We start from the raw sequence: 17134 nt of genomic DNA on the forward strand, positions 1-17134 counted from the left end.
ACAACCTACAGAAATGTGATTATAAAAAATAAAGTGCGATTATGCTATATCGAATCGCGAAAATCAAAGCTGTTTGATGTTATTAGATCAATAGAAAATCGCGTTGTTATAGCAACATATATATATATATATATATATATATATATATATATATATATATATATAATATATATATGTATATGTATATAGGCATCTCTTTAGAAAAGTGAATTTCTCCAGTATTAAAGAAGTTCTATTATATAAAATAGTAACAGTAATCTTCGGACGTCTTTTTATCTTCGTATATATTTTTAATTTTTAATATGGAAGGCTTACCTCTCATGCCCGGCTATAGTTTTCGTGATCCAAGTGTAAGTTTCTCCAAATTTTCTTTTGTTAAATGTGACGAGGCGCAATCGTTATATTCTAATACAACAATATAATGATGTGTTTAATATTCCTAAAGATACAAGATTACAGGCTCAAGCACAGATTTGACTTTTCAAATGGTTTTCGAGTGTTAAGCGATAGTAAATTCGGTATTGGAGGAAGGCCTATCGATGTTGCATCTCTTGCCTATATGGAGGAGAAAGATCCCATACAGTAAGTTATTAGAAGATCATCATCAAGAAATTTCAAGCTTTACCAATTCTTAGGAAAAAATACAAAGTCTGCCGTAAGTTTCATTAACTTCTTAAAATTAATTCAATTATGATGATTGATATATTGAACTTAGATACGATCCATCGTTAACGTATGGTCGCGTACGTGATTACGGATATCAACAGTTTGTACCACATTACGCATTGTTCGCGCAAAAGTGTCTTCGTTTTAAGGCTTTTTTTCGTCAAGGAGTTTTTCATTCTCCGAACGAACATTTTCGTATACGTCATGTATACATTATATATTTCTTAGAGGACGATACTTTATGCGTAACGGAGCCTTCTATAGAAAATGCTGGCTTTTTGCAAGGTAAACTTGTGAAGCGTAATAGAGTTGCGAAAACCATCAATGGCGATTATTTCCACTGGAAAGATCTTAATGTTGGTAAAGATATATGTAAGTCTAAGCCATTTTAATGAATTTTCCTAAATTAATATTCGATCGACAGTATTATAGTTTATCATTTTTTAACTGATATACACTTCTTTATACCTTTATAATTACACTTTTACATTACTTACAGGCATCCACGGGATAGTTTATCATATTATTGATTGTGATCTATTTACGAGAGAATTTTTGAGTAGTCAGGGTATAGATGTGGGAGATAAAGAAGACACGCCCATAGATCCGTACATAGAAGATCGTAAAATGAAAATTAAAGCTACGGCATGCGTTACTCGAATGCCCGATGATACAAGGCGACGTTTTTTAGAATATGATAGAATGATTTTATCATTCAACGCCAAATGGAATGACGATTTTTATCAAATAATGTATTTCTTGATGGACGATACCATAGCTATACGCGAGGTTCATAAACCAAACGATGGAAAGGATCCTGTAACAATGCTTTTAAAGAAAGTAAAAGTACCAAAAAATTGGAAATACCTTCCATCGTCCTATCCAGGGATATATATGGAATACGGTGATCCCGAGATAATAGAGTATTATACGCCAAAGGATTTCAAGGTAAGGAAGTAATTTTACATTCTTTAAAGCATAATGATTTAAATTGAATCGATATCCTTCTTATATATTAGATAGGTGAGACTGTATATATATTTGGGAGACAATTTCTTTTATACGATTGTGACCTTTTTACCAGAAAATATTATTCGGAAGTACTGAGGATAATTCAGCCCAACAATATTCCTATTGATCCACCTAATGATCGGATAAAGCTATTGTCTGAATTTAAAGTACCTCCGCATATCAAATTTGGAACCCCCGAGGACACATACGCTAGCTGTTTATCCTTTAGAGTTAAACCACCTAAAAAGGATGTTATACGACAATTATCTAATTTTCCTCGAAAATTACGTTATTCTATGAAAATGGATAACGTACATCCTGAAGATCAAGATCGTGATTTCATTTTAGAATACAATTTAAGCGAAGGTACCGTGCTAATACAAGAGCTTGAAAAGCGCAATTCTGGTCGTCGCGAAGGGTGCTTCTTGAAAGCAATGCTCGTTACAAAACCTGGGACTGATAGAGATAATCCATTATATTACACGCCGCAAGACTTTTTTATTGGAGCCCAAATTAATATTTTTAATCATTACTTTACTATAAATGGTGCTGATCTATTTGTATATCGTTATATGGAGGCAAATCCTGAAAAGTTTTGTCAGCAGATACGTGATAATATGCGCAATTATTTTGCACAGCAACAACTACTTCAAAATGATATAATGATAGAAACAAAGAAACTACAACAGAGACAACACGACGCGGACATCTTTGGTGAAAAAGAAATGGAGAATGAAGTTCTTACAAATTCTCAAATTTGTCAGGATGTTGAAGGAACAACAAAAGAAATTTTGTAAAACACAAAATGAGATCTTCCGTCACTGCCTTAATTTAGTTATAATAAATTCATTAAATATTTCTATTTTTTTTTTTTTTTCCTTTTTTCATCTATCACAGAGAATACAGAGAAATTTGTATTTGCCAATGCTAAAACAGAATCAAATATTTAGAATTAAGCAACAAATGTAACTAACATTCATGCACTCTATTTAAATATTATTATCAAAATTATTTAACTTACTACAATCCCATGATCCTTAGAATATATTAATAACTTTCTCTGAAAATGTATGAAGTAGAAAAAAAAACTAAAAAGGAATATTTCTTTGACATTAACAAGTGGATCCAACTCAAGATCGTAATATTACTGATACTGTGTGTATTTATATATTGCAGAAGGTAAATAATAATTATTGATTATTGCAAATGTGTTATCACTTTTGCATAAACTATGAATTATAAAAGTCACTTTAGTCTATACAAATGTTATTGTTTGGTAAAGAGAAATAGCTTACAACGATGTAATATAAGTTGTTTAGATGTAAATAAACTGAAGCAGAAATCTAATGATACTATTTTAGACAACCGTCAGATATTACCGAGAATTTAATCAGCCAGTTTTTAATTAACCAATAACCACAAGTAAAGCTATAACGAAAGATAGGAAGAAATCTTTCCTTTTTAAATATATTTTTTTACATTGTAAGTTTGTATATATGTGTGTGTGAGTGTGTATGTGCGCGCGCGTGCGCGCGTATGTGTGTATATATTATATACACACACATATGTATATATATATATATATATATACACATACATACATACATATATATATATATATATATATATATATATATATATTAGTTGCCTAAAATATTGATTTACTACTTGCACTTGCAGATTGTAAAATTGATAGATAATATAGATTACTGTTCTCTAAAATACGCAGCACTTTCATCAAAAGCCTTGTTTTAGATAGAGATGATCTAGACATAATAATCTAAGCCTAATAGAAAAATGCAAAATAAATCTGTTCCATTGTAGAAATAATTCTAATTTGCAAGATATATTTTTTTATCCATTGTAGAGATTATACTATACCACAAGAGAAATTATAGTAACATATTTAACAATAAGAATCTTGCTTCGTGAAATACATGTCACATTGTAAAATAATAATCATCAATATTATCGTTTAAGTTACAACAAAGTAACTGCACAATATTGTTACCCCTTTCCCCTCCTCCATCTCCTCTTCCTCGCCCCCTTATTTTTCCTTGTATATCTCGAACCATTTTCGCAGTCCATGGTTAATAGAGTAATAGATGAATCAAAACAATCAGTTGATAATAACTATAGCTATCATTCAATGGTCAAGCATAATGATTATAAACAGAACATTGAATAAGCTCCTGCATATCCCTTTAACAAAGAAAGGAAAGCCCTCTCAGTTGCAGGCACCAGATTATATGTCCACTGACGTTTAGAACATTGATTAATTTAAATGACACTTGATATAATATTGTTCTCGCGTAGATTTTTTACATTTTCAACAAAAGTTTAAGCATTTTACAAGAATTAGTCCATGTATTACAGTTTTTTTTCCTTCTGTTCCATATCCTGTGCTTTTTTCCTTTCATTTTTATTAATTTGTACGTTTAAGAAACACCTTTCGACGAATAACACGCAACACCACACTAGATACTTATTACCGTCATCAAGTTTACCCAATATCCTTTGAGACTGAATTATCTTCTTCTTCGTAATATTTATTATTACATAATATTTATTACGCTAACGCGACGCTAATTATCATATGTATTATTAATCATTTAATAAAAGAAAGTGGCCTCGAAATGGAGAGTGAGTTCCATGATGGAAAGACAAGGCCCATTTCAAATCCTGAAAAGCGAACGTATGGAGTAAGATGATAATTAGCCGCAGCGTTCTTCCTTTACATTCATTTATCTTGCCAATAATAATAGCTTTCAGGTGTATTCATTGCTACTGACGAGAACCTCCTCTGCCCCTACCACGGCCACCATCTCGATCCTAAAAATAACGGGGAAGGAAAGATAAGAGTATGTTATCTATCTTTTATGAATGACCATTGTTTAAAATCAATCCTTACCTTGCGTTGATGTTGATGAAGATGATGTTGAGAGTGTTGGTGATGATCTCGTGACAAATCTCCAGGATGTCCTCTATTTCTGTGGTTGGAAGAAGGATGATGATGTTGCATAGAATTCAAAGGTGCCTTGCGTTGATCTTCTTCTGCTTGTCTTCTTTCGTAATGTCCAAAATCATCAAAAATACTAGTAGAATGACGATAAGTATGCAATATACGCAGAACTGTTACACCTTTCGCATGAGGAACTTCTTGTGCATCCCTCGAATTGGTTACTGGCTTATACTCATTATTCTCTAATTTAATATGTCGTAATTCCCCATTAGGGACATCTTTGACATAAATCCAACGAACTCTAAATTGTCCCTTCCATTTGTCTTGAGACCAAACAGAGCTGTTACTTTGATAATCGACAGGAGAAACCATTTGAGCCATTCCACAGAAGTGGCCAGATCCATTAACAGAAAAAAAAAGATACAAAGGTGCACCTTCGCGGCTAGCTTCTCTATATGCCTGATCCAGTCTTTTGTTTCCATGTTCCGTACTACACCAAATTTCATATTTAATGGATCTATGAATGTCATCTTCTGAATAAGATTTAATTACAAAAAACCTAGCCCCAGGTGCAGTCTGATCAAATTCTACCGGATTATAATCATTTTTCACTTTGAGTTCGTCCAAAACAGGATGAGATTGTGTTTGCACAAGCTGTTGTTGTTGCTGTGACTGCTGTGACTGCTGTGACTGCTGTTGTTGTTGTTGTTGCTGCTGCTGCTGCTGCTGCTGTTGCTGCTGTTGCTGTTGCTGTTGCTGCTGCTGCTGTTGAGTTTGATGCTGCTGATGTTGATGTTGCTGATGTTGCTGGTGTTGCTGATGTTGTTGATGTTGTTGATGTTGTTGGTGCTGTGAATGTTGCGGGTGTTGCGATTGGGTTGGCATATGGATCTGTGATTGGGGAAGTGGCGGAGGAGTTGTTGGTTGCCTGTTCCAGCAAGGCGGAGGAGGTGGTCTCTGTCTTTGCACGGGTGGTGGAGGTGGCGGAACTGGTGGTTGCACTTGCGGCGGCGGTGGTGCGGTTGGAGGAGGAGGAGCAGATGATTTTCCTTCGCCCCATGTTCCTATATCCATATTGTGTTTTCCTGGTACAATGGGCGGTGGTGGCATTCCAGCTTTCTTTTTCATTCCTTGAGACGATGAAAGTGGAGGAACTGGTTTAGCAGGTTGACTTGCAACACTTGCCCAAGTGACTTTTCTTGGCTCCTTTGCTTCTGATTTTATCTGCTGATTAGATGTTGTTTGTTGATCTTGTCTTGGAACCTCCCCACTTCCAATCGATAAGCTTTGTACACTTTGTTCAATAGTCTTAATAGCAGCGCTACTTGGTGTTGGATAACTCTCATTTCCCCTTGGTGCTTGATAATAATCTTCGTAGCGAGTTTTTCTAGGTGTGCTCCAAGCACTAAAATCACCATTTCCATGGAAATAATTGAAGGCAGGTTGACCAAATGTACTAAAACCACCACCAGCACTCGCGGAGAACATTCCATCCATACCATATGCATCATGACTTATTTGGCCTCCATATCCAGAGAGAAATGCAACTGGATCTGTCCCATTTGACCAGGTACCATCCCCAGCACCAAACGTTTGGTAAGGAAATGATGTGCTCGCATAGTATTGATTGTAAGGATCACCAGTACTAATTGGATAACTCGAATGATGTTGCGTATTGTTACTTCCTCTCCATGAATCAAATCCAGTATCTTCTCCAGCAGCATGTTCTGATTGTTGTTGCTGTTGCTGATGTTCTTTTGGACCATTGCTTACTAGAGAACATATTGTTATAAATTAACTTGATAACAATGTCTCCAAAATATTACTATTGAATCGTATAATTCTTAATAATTTAAATACAGGCCACGATATATTTTATACTGACAGCTATGATATTGAGAATACATATGTATTAAAAATAACATTAGTACAGTATAGAAAATATCAATATACTTATCAAAGCAATTATATTATCTCTCAAGTGCAGATGAGTGCATAGATATGGTATTGTTTGTTTCTGAATCAAAGGTAACAAAATTATTTATAATAAAAGTAGCCTTCTGAGTGAATAAAATTATAATGTTATTAAATTACATTGAAAAATAGATACGTAAGAATGTGTAAACAATTTGAAATGCCATACTGTATGATCTGTCTTATATTTTATTAACTAATATTATATTGGATAAATATAAATAATAATAAAGCAAAAGGAAGGATTTATTTTCACTCTCCTCAATGAATACACAGTTTAAAATATATAAACATACACAGATATTAAATAATTACAAATACAAATTGTAACATCCACTTATAACATAAGATTAAAACTTGAAAGGTATCTGTATAAATAATATACTTTTTCAAAGATATATGCGTATTTATCATGCAATTTATTAGTTATTAGCTTTCTCTAACACGTTATTTATTGGACTACTTAGATTGAAGGAAGCGGAGAACATGCAGATTATATCAAATTCTAGAACCCTTTCCTTTTCCATTTTTTTCTTATTTTTATATATATATATATATATATATATATATATATATTTTTTTTTTTTTCCACCGAATATATGCCTATTCTAGATAATTTAATGTCCTATGTAATGAGAAATTAAACAATATGAATATACAGATTTGTAAGATTTTAATGTAATCATAATGCGTTGCATGTACAATACAAATATTATGTATGTATACATAGATACGGTATACGTCCTTATACGTGTACACGACAGCGTCGCGCTCGCGTGCGCGCGCACACACATACATGCGTTAAAGGTAGACATAGTATAACTCGACATACACGCGCAAAAGTCAAAAGAGCGACGTAAAAAGTGCAATAACAATAAAAAGGTCTTACCTTGATTGTTGGTTTGCCCTTTCATCCGCTGCATTCCGTTGCATGAAAAAATATAGAAAATTTAGAATGGCTGCTTCAGTGAAAGGAATGTGCAGAGTAGCAGTGTGGTAGCAAGTCAACACACTGACCTGATTTGAGACAGCACCTGCCAATCCAGCTGACATAACCTGTCGTACGGTCCGTCTGCTCTTTACAGACGTCGAAACGACGGCAATGCTTTAAAAAAAGAATAGTTTTCAAATGCAACACCAGAATATTACATAGGATACCGCGAATACTTTCCTAGTATACGCGATCACTTCTTCAACTGTTCGAGTAGAGTTTCACGTAAATTACGAATTTTCACTAAACCTGAGACCTCCGCGCACTGCCCCCCAATGTTCTGCCGCGAGAGAGTCTCAGGAAAGACTCCTTTTTTATGCACAAAATCAGATAAATTTTCACCAAATTTTTAACTCTGAATGCTAACTACGTGACGTGCACTGACCTCTCGTATGTACTGACCGAATGAGTAACTGTCTAAAAATAAATGTCACTGACGCTTATCCTTTTTGACGATTTTCTCTTTAGGGAATTTTTAAAGATGAAATCTAACTGATTGTTTTATCGTCTATATATACAAATACATATACATATGCATATATATATACACACACACACACATATATATATATATACATTATATATATATATATATATGTGCAAACACATACACACACATGCATATATATGATCCGTTTTTTTCATTTTTATTAAACGAATAGTTTTTTTTGGACTTTATAATATCATACAAGTAGACAAGATGGTAGCCTTGAAATGTAAGTTACGGAAAAGGACTGATTAATCAATTGTTGTTGTAGTCTTGTTTATGTGATTGGTCGTCTCTTACCTGTTAGATAAATCACAATAATTCCGATCGCGAGGCCGTAGTCGTTCTTTCGTTAATTCTTTGTTTCTTTCATCTTATCTATTGTGATGTTAATATTTGAGCTTAATAAAATCTACAATCGTTTTTAATTCACATGCATGTAACATACATACATATATAGATTGTAACAAGGTAGCGCCATATTAGCTGCCTTATATTAGTAAAATTATTTTTATAAGTACAAGTGGTAGCACTGAATACAGGTCTTGCTAGTCATGTCGCTGATAGATGGCGAGCATCAGTATGGCCGCTCAGTCGGAAGGAACTAATCGGTTGAGAATTTGTATTTAACTTGGCTTCTACGTTCGAATAAGAAAAAAAAGAACTGTGATTTATAGTGGCAATAGTATTTCGGAAATAGTATTTGTTTTTCTTTTTGAAACTCTAGACATCATTATTATTTATTATGAAATCTTTATAAACTCTTCAATACTCTTAGTAACAATGTCATATATCATTTAAAGTTGTTCGATGACAACTTATTTGCATTGACCGTGACAGCTTGCTTGCTTTGAAATATGTCTATTTTTACGGTGGCAGGTGATTCTTTTCTAAATGTCGAATAATTATTTTATTTTTTAAATAAATATATGTTATATTTTCTTTTTTTGTAATCATTTCTACTGTACTTTAACACGAACGCTTTGTTTTGTGTAATTAATTTGCAATACTCTGGAGTTTCAATGGGTGGCATATTCTACAACTGAATTATTCGACAATGCTATTGTGTATATATTAAGCACCATAAAGTGGAATTGATACAAAAATATCCTGTATCAAGCATGTATGTATTCTCATATGCAAGTTTTCTCTATGCATTATACTAACTCCATTTGATATGAGTTCTTTTTTGCTGTATCTCATTCTTAGCTATATCACTGACAACACAAACGATTCTATTTTTGTTTTTGTTTTTTTTTTTTTTTTGAGATAAAGCTTGACTTAAAAAAAAATTGTTTCTTATAGGAATAAATCAGTTGAAAATCTGTTAATGTCTAGTCATGATGTAATCAATAGTATAAACTCATCAAATTTGGGACATCAGAGTTGTGCAACAAATGTAGGGAATGGAATATCAACGGAGATACCTCAAGAAACAATAAATAGCGGAGGTGGTAGCCCTAAATCTAGTCCTAATTTATCTCCTCGGCCAAGTCCTAAAGCTCATTGCAGACGAGAATATATTAGATTAAATTCTGACTCGAGTAAAGAATCAATTCGTGCTAATAAATCAGACGATCAGTCACAGGTAATATTATGTTTCATATCAATGTTATGAGTTCCTCTTGCTGCTTGTTCTAATACCATTAGAAATATCATTTAATTATTATTTTTTACTTAGGAAGCGATAAATAAGTCGTCCGATTCAGTCGATTATAGTAAGAGTTCTACGCATGAAGCTAAAAAGGAATCCAGGAATGGAGATCGAAACAAAAAGAAATCATGGTACCACGTGTTATATCCAACGTACAAATCTCGGTCCGAAGATTTTAAACGGATATTTAAAGATGTTCCAGATGATGAAAGATTAGTCGTAGGTAAGTAATTGAATTTTTCAAAAGAACATATATTTATATAAAGAAGGGATACAATAAAAGCAGGTCAATAGGGTTAGCAAAGTTCTAAAATATTTCTTACACTTTTTATAGCTTTAAGCGTTATTCATGCGAGATTATATCAATTGTAGAACCTTTATAGAAGAATCCTGAATCCACAAATCAGATTGTGATACATCTCTATCTATCATCTTTCTCCTTAGTAAGTTATCCCCTGCCACCTCATCTGACATTGCTTTTGTTGTTCAGATATGGCATTATTTCGTTATGTTTTAAGAGAAATAGATGTGATTAAAAGTTTTCTCTTTCTTTCTTTTTTTTTTTTTTTTTTTTTCTCTCTTTTTTCTTTTTTTTTTTTTTTTTTTTTTTTTTTTTTTTTTTTTTTTTTTTTTTTTTTTTCTTATTTCTTTTCATTTAAAAATTATACATTGTATAAACGTGCATCTGATTAATATTTTTAAGTATGAACTTTTGTAAGATCTTAATCCTAAAAATTTATAAGAAAAGTTAATAGCTTATACCCATAACATGCCTTGGGGATGATTTATGTTGCAATATTATATTTGTTAAATTAGACAAATGTTAGTACTCACGATATCATGTATATGCATTATATACATGGTATCGTGGCATAATTGCACAAAAAGAAAAATTTTCAAATATAATACGAAGTTCCAGGAAGAACAAATTATCTCTGTTGATATTGTTACATGAAGTCCCCAATGTTCAATCAATTAATTAATATAACACTTTTAGTTGTTTTTTAACTGTACAATTAAATATATTGATTTCTCTTAAATTGAATCAATTAATAATTGTTAATATACAAGTTTATAGTAAATGGATGCACATAAAACTATGCTATAAATTAGTTCTATTCCTTTGACATGATTTCTTTATTTTCCTTATGAATTTTATGCTTGATTTTACATACACAAATGAAATTTTTAGATTATTCCTGTGCCCTACAACGCGAGATATTAGTGCATGGAAGGCTTTATGTCTCTCAAAACTACGTGTGCTTTTATGCCAATATTTTCATGTGGGAAACATTGGTGTCTCTACGTTGGAAAGACGTTACATCTATTACCAAAGAAAAAACTGCGCTTGTGATTCCCAATGCCATCTTAATATGCACTGTTAGTGACAAATTTTTCTTGACTTCGTTCGGTGCGAGGGATAAGACATATTTGATGTTATTCCGTGTTTGGCAAAATGCTCTGATTGGTCAGGTAGGATCAATTTAATATTATAAAAGAAATCCTATAAAAAGTCTTTTAGTTTACATGTATTTACTCATAAAGTAGGTTCTACAATAATATTTATTGTATTGGGTTGGCAACTAAGTGATTGCGGATTTTGTCGTTTCCTTCTTATTTGAAATCCGCAATCACTTAATTGTCAACCCAATACTTATCCAAGTAACACCAATCCCTTACTATATTATATTATCTTGGTAGTAGAAGCAGAAAGGATTACTAGGAAAGATTGATATATTAGTTTTATCTTGATCTTATCTAAGTTAATTTTGAAATAATATCTAACATTGAATCATAAAGTCAATATTTTTTGTGGTAATCCTTCAAACGATAAATATCAAAGAACTATATTTATATTAAAGTAAATAATGATAAAGTGCAATATATGCAAGGATTTATATTTGAACAGAAGCAAAACAAAATTAATTAGAATTATTATTCTTTATTATATGTTTCCCTTTAGCCAATGAGTATGGCTGAAATGTGGCAACTAGTTCACACTAGTTATGGGGATGAATTAGGATTAACGTCCGACGATGAAGATTATGTACCACCATTAGCAGCTACAGACGAAGAGAAATTTTCAACGCGATTATCCGTGGAATCATTTTCTGAAGTAATATATTTAATATCAATTTTCTTATAACTCTATGAATTATATTTATATTTATATTTCGTCTTTTAAAAACGTAGGCGGAAGGTGCAAGCATGGAAAATTCAACTTCCCCTATTGTAGAACCAATTAATGAAATAGAAGAGCAAATTGTATCTTTACCTCCACCTCCACCTCAACCTAGAACAGATCCAACTCTTGATCCAACTGATCTAAGCGATACGACAGAAAGTGAAGCCGAAAAGCATACCGGTAATGGCTATATCTATATTTATATTGTCTGTATGTTTTATTCTGTTTTCTTTATTTATTGGCTATAACAACAACAACAAAAATGTTTTAGCAAAACTGAGCATTCGTGGAGGTATGAAATGTACTTCTTCGCACGATGGTCGTGAACTCTATAAAACTATTTTCCCTATACACATAGACCAGTTGTTCACTTTATTGTTCACAAATTCAAAATTCTTTTTGGATTTTCACACTGCTCGCAAGACCACTGGTAATACAAACAATAAATTATGTTCCACAATTGAAAAAATAAAAATATTGTTATGTATTTTGTAATATATTTTATTATAATATTAGATTGATCAGACGAAAACTTTTAAGTTTAATTACTATCCGATTAATCTAATATATATTGGCTATATACTAAATTAAAGCCCAGATATGCTGGTTTCATTGCTTTAGATTTGGTACAATCTGCATGGACACAAAATGATCAGACTGGTCAAAAAATGAGGACGATTTCTATGACAGTATCATTAACTCAAACAATTGGCCCAAGGAGTTCTCAAGTTATGGAAACGCAGGTATAAAGTAAAAGAAAATTACTAAACAATTAGATTTTCAATCGATACATTTCAATTGTATAAATTCGATCTTGAACTTCAAATAAATCTATCTATACTTTATACTCCATTTAGATTATGTTGCCATGCAGCAGGCCAGGTCATCTTTATTGCATCGATGTAGAATGCACAAATGCAGGTATCCCATATGCAGATTCTTTTAGTGTTTTAACTCATTATTGTATGAACAGCGTATCGGACAATGAAACGAGCCTGACAATATTTTCACAAATCAAATATAAGAAGAATGTTTGGTCTTTCGTGAAAAGTAAGTTTTTTTTTTCTTTTTTTTTTTTTTTTTAAGAATCAATATTTATAATATTACATATATTTCTGTTTAATTTTTAAATCCGCTTGTGATAGGTATGATAGAAAAAAGTTGTTGGGCTGGACTCGATGATTATTTTAGTAGTATAATAAAAGCTTTGAATCTAGAATGTGAAGAAGGTATCGGGAGTGCAGGATTAAAAAGAAAAACACGTAGAAGAAGGCGAGCAACATGCGCAGGAAGTGCATTACAAAATCACTCGCCAGATAATATGTCTCCCAATCATCAATCTTTACCTACAGATCTGCCGCATATACACAATAATAATGGTATTATGAAATACACAAATATCTCTCTAGTGTTTTGTATTAGCAATCTAAGTAATGTAATGTAATGTAATGTAATGTAAAGAAAATATCCATTTGTTTATATTGATTAATTGTATAGGTGCCAGTACTAGAAGCGATGCAGGCATGATAGTTAGTTCAATGCTTCTAGTAGCTGTATTATGTCTGATGATAATCAATGGGTTATTGTATTACAAATTATGGGGCCTGGAAGAAGCTGCAGCTTACACAATAATGGATTTACATGTTCTTAAGTACGTAAAAATTGAGGTACTTTGTGAATCCTTAAATATATATATATATATACATATATATCTAAGCTTGTATTGTATTAGCTGATAGTAAGTTTGATACACAGTGCATACCTTATTAATATAACATTCATATACCTTGATAGATGATTTTGATGGATTATTAATAAATGCTTTGTCAGATTATAATTTCCTTTTAAAATTCAAGATCAGTTTCGACAATATTGCGAAGAATGTCTTTTATTTGAAATATTTTTCGTATCTATAGGAACACCCCAAAGACTGAAGAAGATTGGATAAATTTGTTACAGCAACAAGAAAGTTTGCATAATGTAGAGGTGCGAAAATGGCAACGAGTTTTACACACTGCTGCACAATTACTTAGACAAGTAAGTCATACACTTTCATTGAATATTATACTTTTTTTTTTTTTTTTTTCATGATAATATTCCTTAGATTATCGATTTATTGATAAAAATATTGTTATTTTGTTTCGAAGACTGAAGAATCTTTAACGGAATTGCAAATGAGCATTCATCCTACTGCAACGGAAAAGATGTTTTCAGTGTTAAAACCAACTTTAAAGAATATGAATACCCGCACAGAACAACAAAGTAAATCTGAATTATAAATCCAATTTATCGGAATAATGTTAGACTTCTCTGTTAGTTCAAGGTATATTAATTGATAACAAAACTTTCCATCCATGAATATATGATTTTAAAAAATGTTACTTATGTGTTACGCATCTACACGTATATATTCACGATATATTTTTCAATTTCAGGTTCGTTTTCTCATTAATGTTGATTCCATCAGTGATCTTGTGTATAGTTGAAGAAAGGGGAAAGAACTTACCGATACACTGTGATTATATTTAAAAATTCTCCAGCAGAATATGTGGAATAATTTAGTGATAAATATTTAAACATTTACCATTTATATTTGAAATTAATGTTTTTCTTAGTGTTATTATATGTATGTATAATACATATAGTGTTAATATGTATCTATAATACTTTACACAAATTTGCTTTACACAAGAAAAAAAGAAAAAAAAAAAAAATCAATTCTGTTATAAATGTGATAAAATAGATATATCTAGCGTAATGCATAACAAATGGATTATTATTTCAATATGACTTTGATTTACTGGTTAGGGCGGCATAGTTGATTAATTAAAAATAATTCATCAAATCATTCTCTTATTATGTTATTACGTAAAATTCTGTATAATAGTACAGAAAGCGCATCCCTGCTGATTTTATAATGGTGGTTTATATCGACGATAAGTACAGACGTAATTATTCTTCAACGATTTTTTAATGAATCAAGTCTCATTTTAAAGATGAAGGTTTAAGCGATTAATATGACTTTTCCGAATTTTTGAAAAAGCCTTATTTTTGATGTATACATTACTCTTGAAAAAACATCTTTTTCGTGACACGTTGTTTTCTTTAAAAATTCGAAAAAGAATGAAACTTTCGTCTTTAACATGAGACCTCGTTCATCAAAATCGATTAAGAATTATGCCTATGGCGTAAACCAGGCATATACAACCAGGAGTAATAATGAACAGCCTTAAGACATCTACATACAAAGTTTACGTATTTTATGTTTTGTTGAATTAAAACTTAATATTCGTCAAGTATTTAAGAAGACTCTTTAATCAAATAAATTGCATACATATTTTTCATTTATTTATCTTCTGGTTTATTAAATACAAGAGTGTATCCACATTTACCACAATAATGACGGTCTTCCATGGCTGCCATGAAAACACCAGCGCCACATTGTTCCATAGGACATTCACGTCTTAGCCGATGGATCTTTCCATTTTCATCGACCTAAGAAATATTGATACATATGATAAATAAATATGCTGCTATAATACGGATTAATAAAAGAAAAAAGAAAAAGAAAAATATAAACTTTAATACCTTGTAAAATTTTAATACGGCAAGCTTGACCTTCTTCTTCTTGTGCTTAATTTTTTTAGGCGTTGAGTAATTCTTCTTCTTACGTTTCTTTGCTCCACCTCGTAAACGCAAAACCAAATGCAAAGTAGATTCTTTCTGAATATTGTAATCTGATAAAGTTCTGCCATCCTCTAATTGTTTGCCAGCAAAAATCAATCGTTGTTGGTCGGGTGGAATTCCTAAGAAAAATACAAAAACATATAATCTTGTATCTTTCAAAAAATACTTTTTTTTTTTTTTTTGAAGATTTAATTAATCGATCAATATATTTACCCTCTTTATCTTGAATTTTAGCCTTGACATTTTCAATGGTATCAGAACCTTCTACCTCAAGGGTGATGGTCTTCCCTGTAAGCGTTTTTACAAAGATCTGCATGATGATATCTTCCTATAACTGCAACAATACCAATTGAAATTAATTTTTTATCATGTACCACATAAGGAAAAAAAGAGATCAGTAAATGATCAGAAAATAAACATACAAAAGTTATTGTTTGAATATATTTCATAAAATAATTCCAAGTCTTACGTATATTAGTGAAAGGAATATCGTGTAGAAGAGAGTCATATAGACAGACAGATATTTTACAAGATATCTTTATTACAATCATTCTTTTACATAAGGAAAAGATACAATGGAGGAAGATAAATTAATTTAAGTAACAACAGCAAATTACACATTGGATTATAAATTGGATTAAACGAGTAATATGGCATTGATACAACCATCGTTTTCTGGATTATTTGTGACTTGTGCGTATTTGCCCCATACAACTTTACCAGATTGGGTTACAAGACCTAATTCCGAGATATTTACTTCAATAATAGTACCTTTAGTTATTACACCTAAATTTGTATACATAGGAGAGCTTGGGTTTTTTTTAACGTCTATGATTGGTAGATAAAAAGTTGCCTTTAATTCTGGATGCGTAACGTGTGCTTTTTTAAAGCGTAACGCCATCGGTCTAATAAATCTTTCAAACTTGGGTGGCTTCCTTGTAAAGTTTTCACCAACAAATGTAACTTTAGTAACCATTCTTTTCCAAGATTTTCGTTTGGACTTTCCACTTCTCATCACCTTGAAAACTTCAGATTCTGATTGAGCTTTAACTTTGGGTATCGGTACATCCCACTTTCCAACCTTTTCCTTTCGTTTTTGCTTAATCATATTAGACAATACTTTAGCTCTTTTAGTGACATCCCTGTCAAGAAGATATACCGGTACGGCTCCGTCTGAAGGACTCTCTGATGTTTGCTTTACTCTTTTCTCTTCATGAGCCTTGATCTTTTTCTTCATTTGAATTTTTTCATTGCGACGCTCTTTATTGAAGATCTTAGCCTTAATACCACGCAATGTACGCGCACGTTCTGCCCGTTTATGAGGCTCCCGTGCTTCTCGTTTTCTTTTTCTCTCTTCATAATCCAAACGTCGTCCATATAACTTTCGGTGTTTGTCGATATATTCGTTCTGTGGCATTTTCGATCGTTTTAAATTTCTAAAAGAGAGAAAGCAAAAATAAATAAATAAATAAATAAATAAATAAATAAAAAATTACATTCTAAGTAACGGAACTGTT

The 17134-nt window shown here is 31.8% G+C and overlaps 5 protein-coding genes across 10 annotated transcripts in view; 2 read left to right on the top strand and 3 right to left on the bottom strand.

Moving 5' to 3' along the window:
- The first annotated feature begins 113 nt into the window (after nt 1-113).
- Nucleotides 114-3200, top strand: LOC124948696 (EF-hand domain-containing protein 1-like). Its single transcript, XM_047492672.1, is given in 5 exon segments — nt 114-408; nt 411-582; nt 716-1038; nt 1166-1614; nt 1686-3200. Coding segments are annotated over 5 exon segments (1839 nt in total). The 5' UTR covers nt 114-302; the 3' UTR covers nt 2475-3200.
- On the bottom strand, nt 2817-8578 carry LOC124948677 (YTH domain-containing family protein 3-like). Of its 2 annotated transcripts, XM_047492632.1 has the most exons (5): nt 8392-8578; nt 7631-7718; nt 7503-7530; nt 4589-6411; nt 2817-4509 (listed from the first exon to the last, which is right to left on the bottom strand). In XM_047492632.1, exons 2-5 carry the CDS (start codon nt 7664-7666, stop codon nt 4462-4464), a joined length of 1935 nt encoding a protein of 644 aa, XP_047348588.1. In that variant the 5' UTR covers nt 7667-7718; nt 8392-8578; the 3' UTR covers nt 2817-4461. The 2 variants fall into 2 exon arrangements, with proteins under 2 accessions (XP_047348588.1, XP_047348587.1); XM_047492631.1 differs by lacking the exon at nt 8392-8578 and having other exon boundaries at nt 7631-8021.
- On the top strand, nt 8291-15278 carry LOC124948675 (protein Aster-B-like). Of its 4 annotated transcripts, none has more exons than XM_047492624.1 (14): nt 8291-8320; nt 9397-9679; nt 9773-9968; nt 10938-11218; nt 11709-11861; nt 11939-12110; nt 12202-12360; nt 12552-12673; nt 12788-12980; nt 13076-13309; nt 13428-13581; nt 13847-13967; nt 14078-14253; nt 14366-15278. In XM_047492624.1, coding segments are annotated over exons 1-13 (2202 nt in total). In that variant the 5' UTR covers nt 8291-8318; the 3' UTR covers nt 14210-14253; nt 14366-15278. The 4 variants fall into 4 exon arrangements, with proteins under 4 accessions (XP_047348580.1, XP_047348582.1, XP_047348579.1 ...); XM_047492623.1 differs by lacking the exon at nt 8291-8320 and adding an exon at nt 8386-9214; XM_047492625.1 differs by lacking the exon at nt 8291-8320 and adding an exon at nt 8386-8790.
- The window catches only part of LOC124948693 (ubiquitin-40S ribosomal protein S27a), a 2589-nt gene continuing 677 nt past the window's right edge, over nt 15223-17134 (bottom strand). Inside the window, exons 2-4 of the mRNA XM_047492667.1 lie at nt 15831-15951; nt 15519-15736; nt 15223-15425 (exon numbers count right to left, since the gene is read on the bottom strand). Coding sequence (XP_047348623.1) covers nt 15276-15425; nt 15519-15736; nt 15831-15933 — 471 coding nt within the window. The 5' untranslated portion in view covers nt 15934-15951 and the 3' untranslated portion in view covers nt 15223-15275. The remainder of the gene's footprint in view (nt 15426-15518; nt 15737-15830; nt 15952-17134) is intronic.
- LOC124948686 (ribosome biogenesis protein NSA2 homolog) overlaps nt 15865-17134 on the bottom strand; it is a 1945-nt gene continuing 675 nt past the window's right edge. For both annotated transcript variants that reach the window (XM_047492657.1, XM_047492658.1), the window contains exon 2: nt 15865-17053. In XM_047492657.1, coding sequence (XP_047348613.1) covers nt 16255-17034 — 780 coding nt within the window. In that variant the 5' untranslated portion in view covers nt 17035-17053 and the 3' untranslated portion in view covers nt 15865-16254. The remainder of the gene's footprint in view (nt 17054-17134) is intronic.

This window comes from Vespa velutina, chromosome 4 (genome assembly GCF_912470025.1).
Source record: "Vespa velutina chromosome 4, iVesVel2.1, whole genome shotgun sequence".
Taxonomy (NCBI): domain Eukaryota; kingdom Metazoa; phylum Arthropoda; class Insecta; order Hymenoptera; family Vespidae; genus Vespa; species Vespa velutina.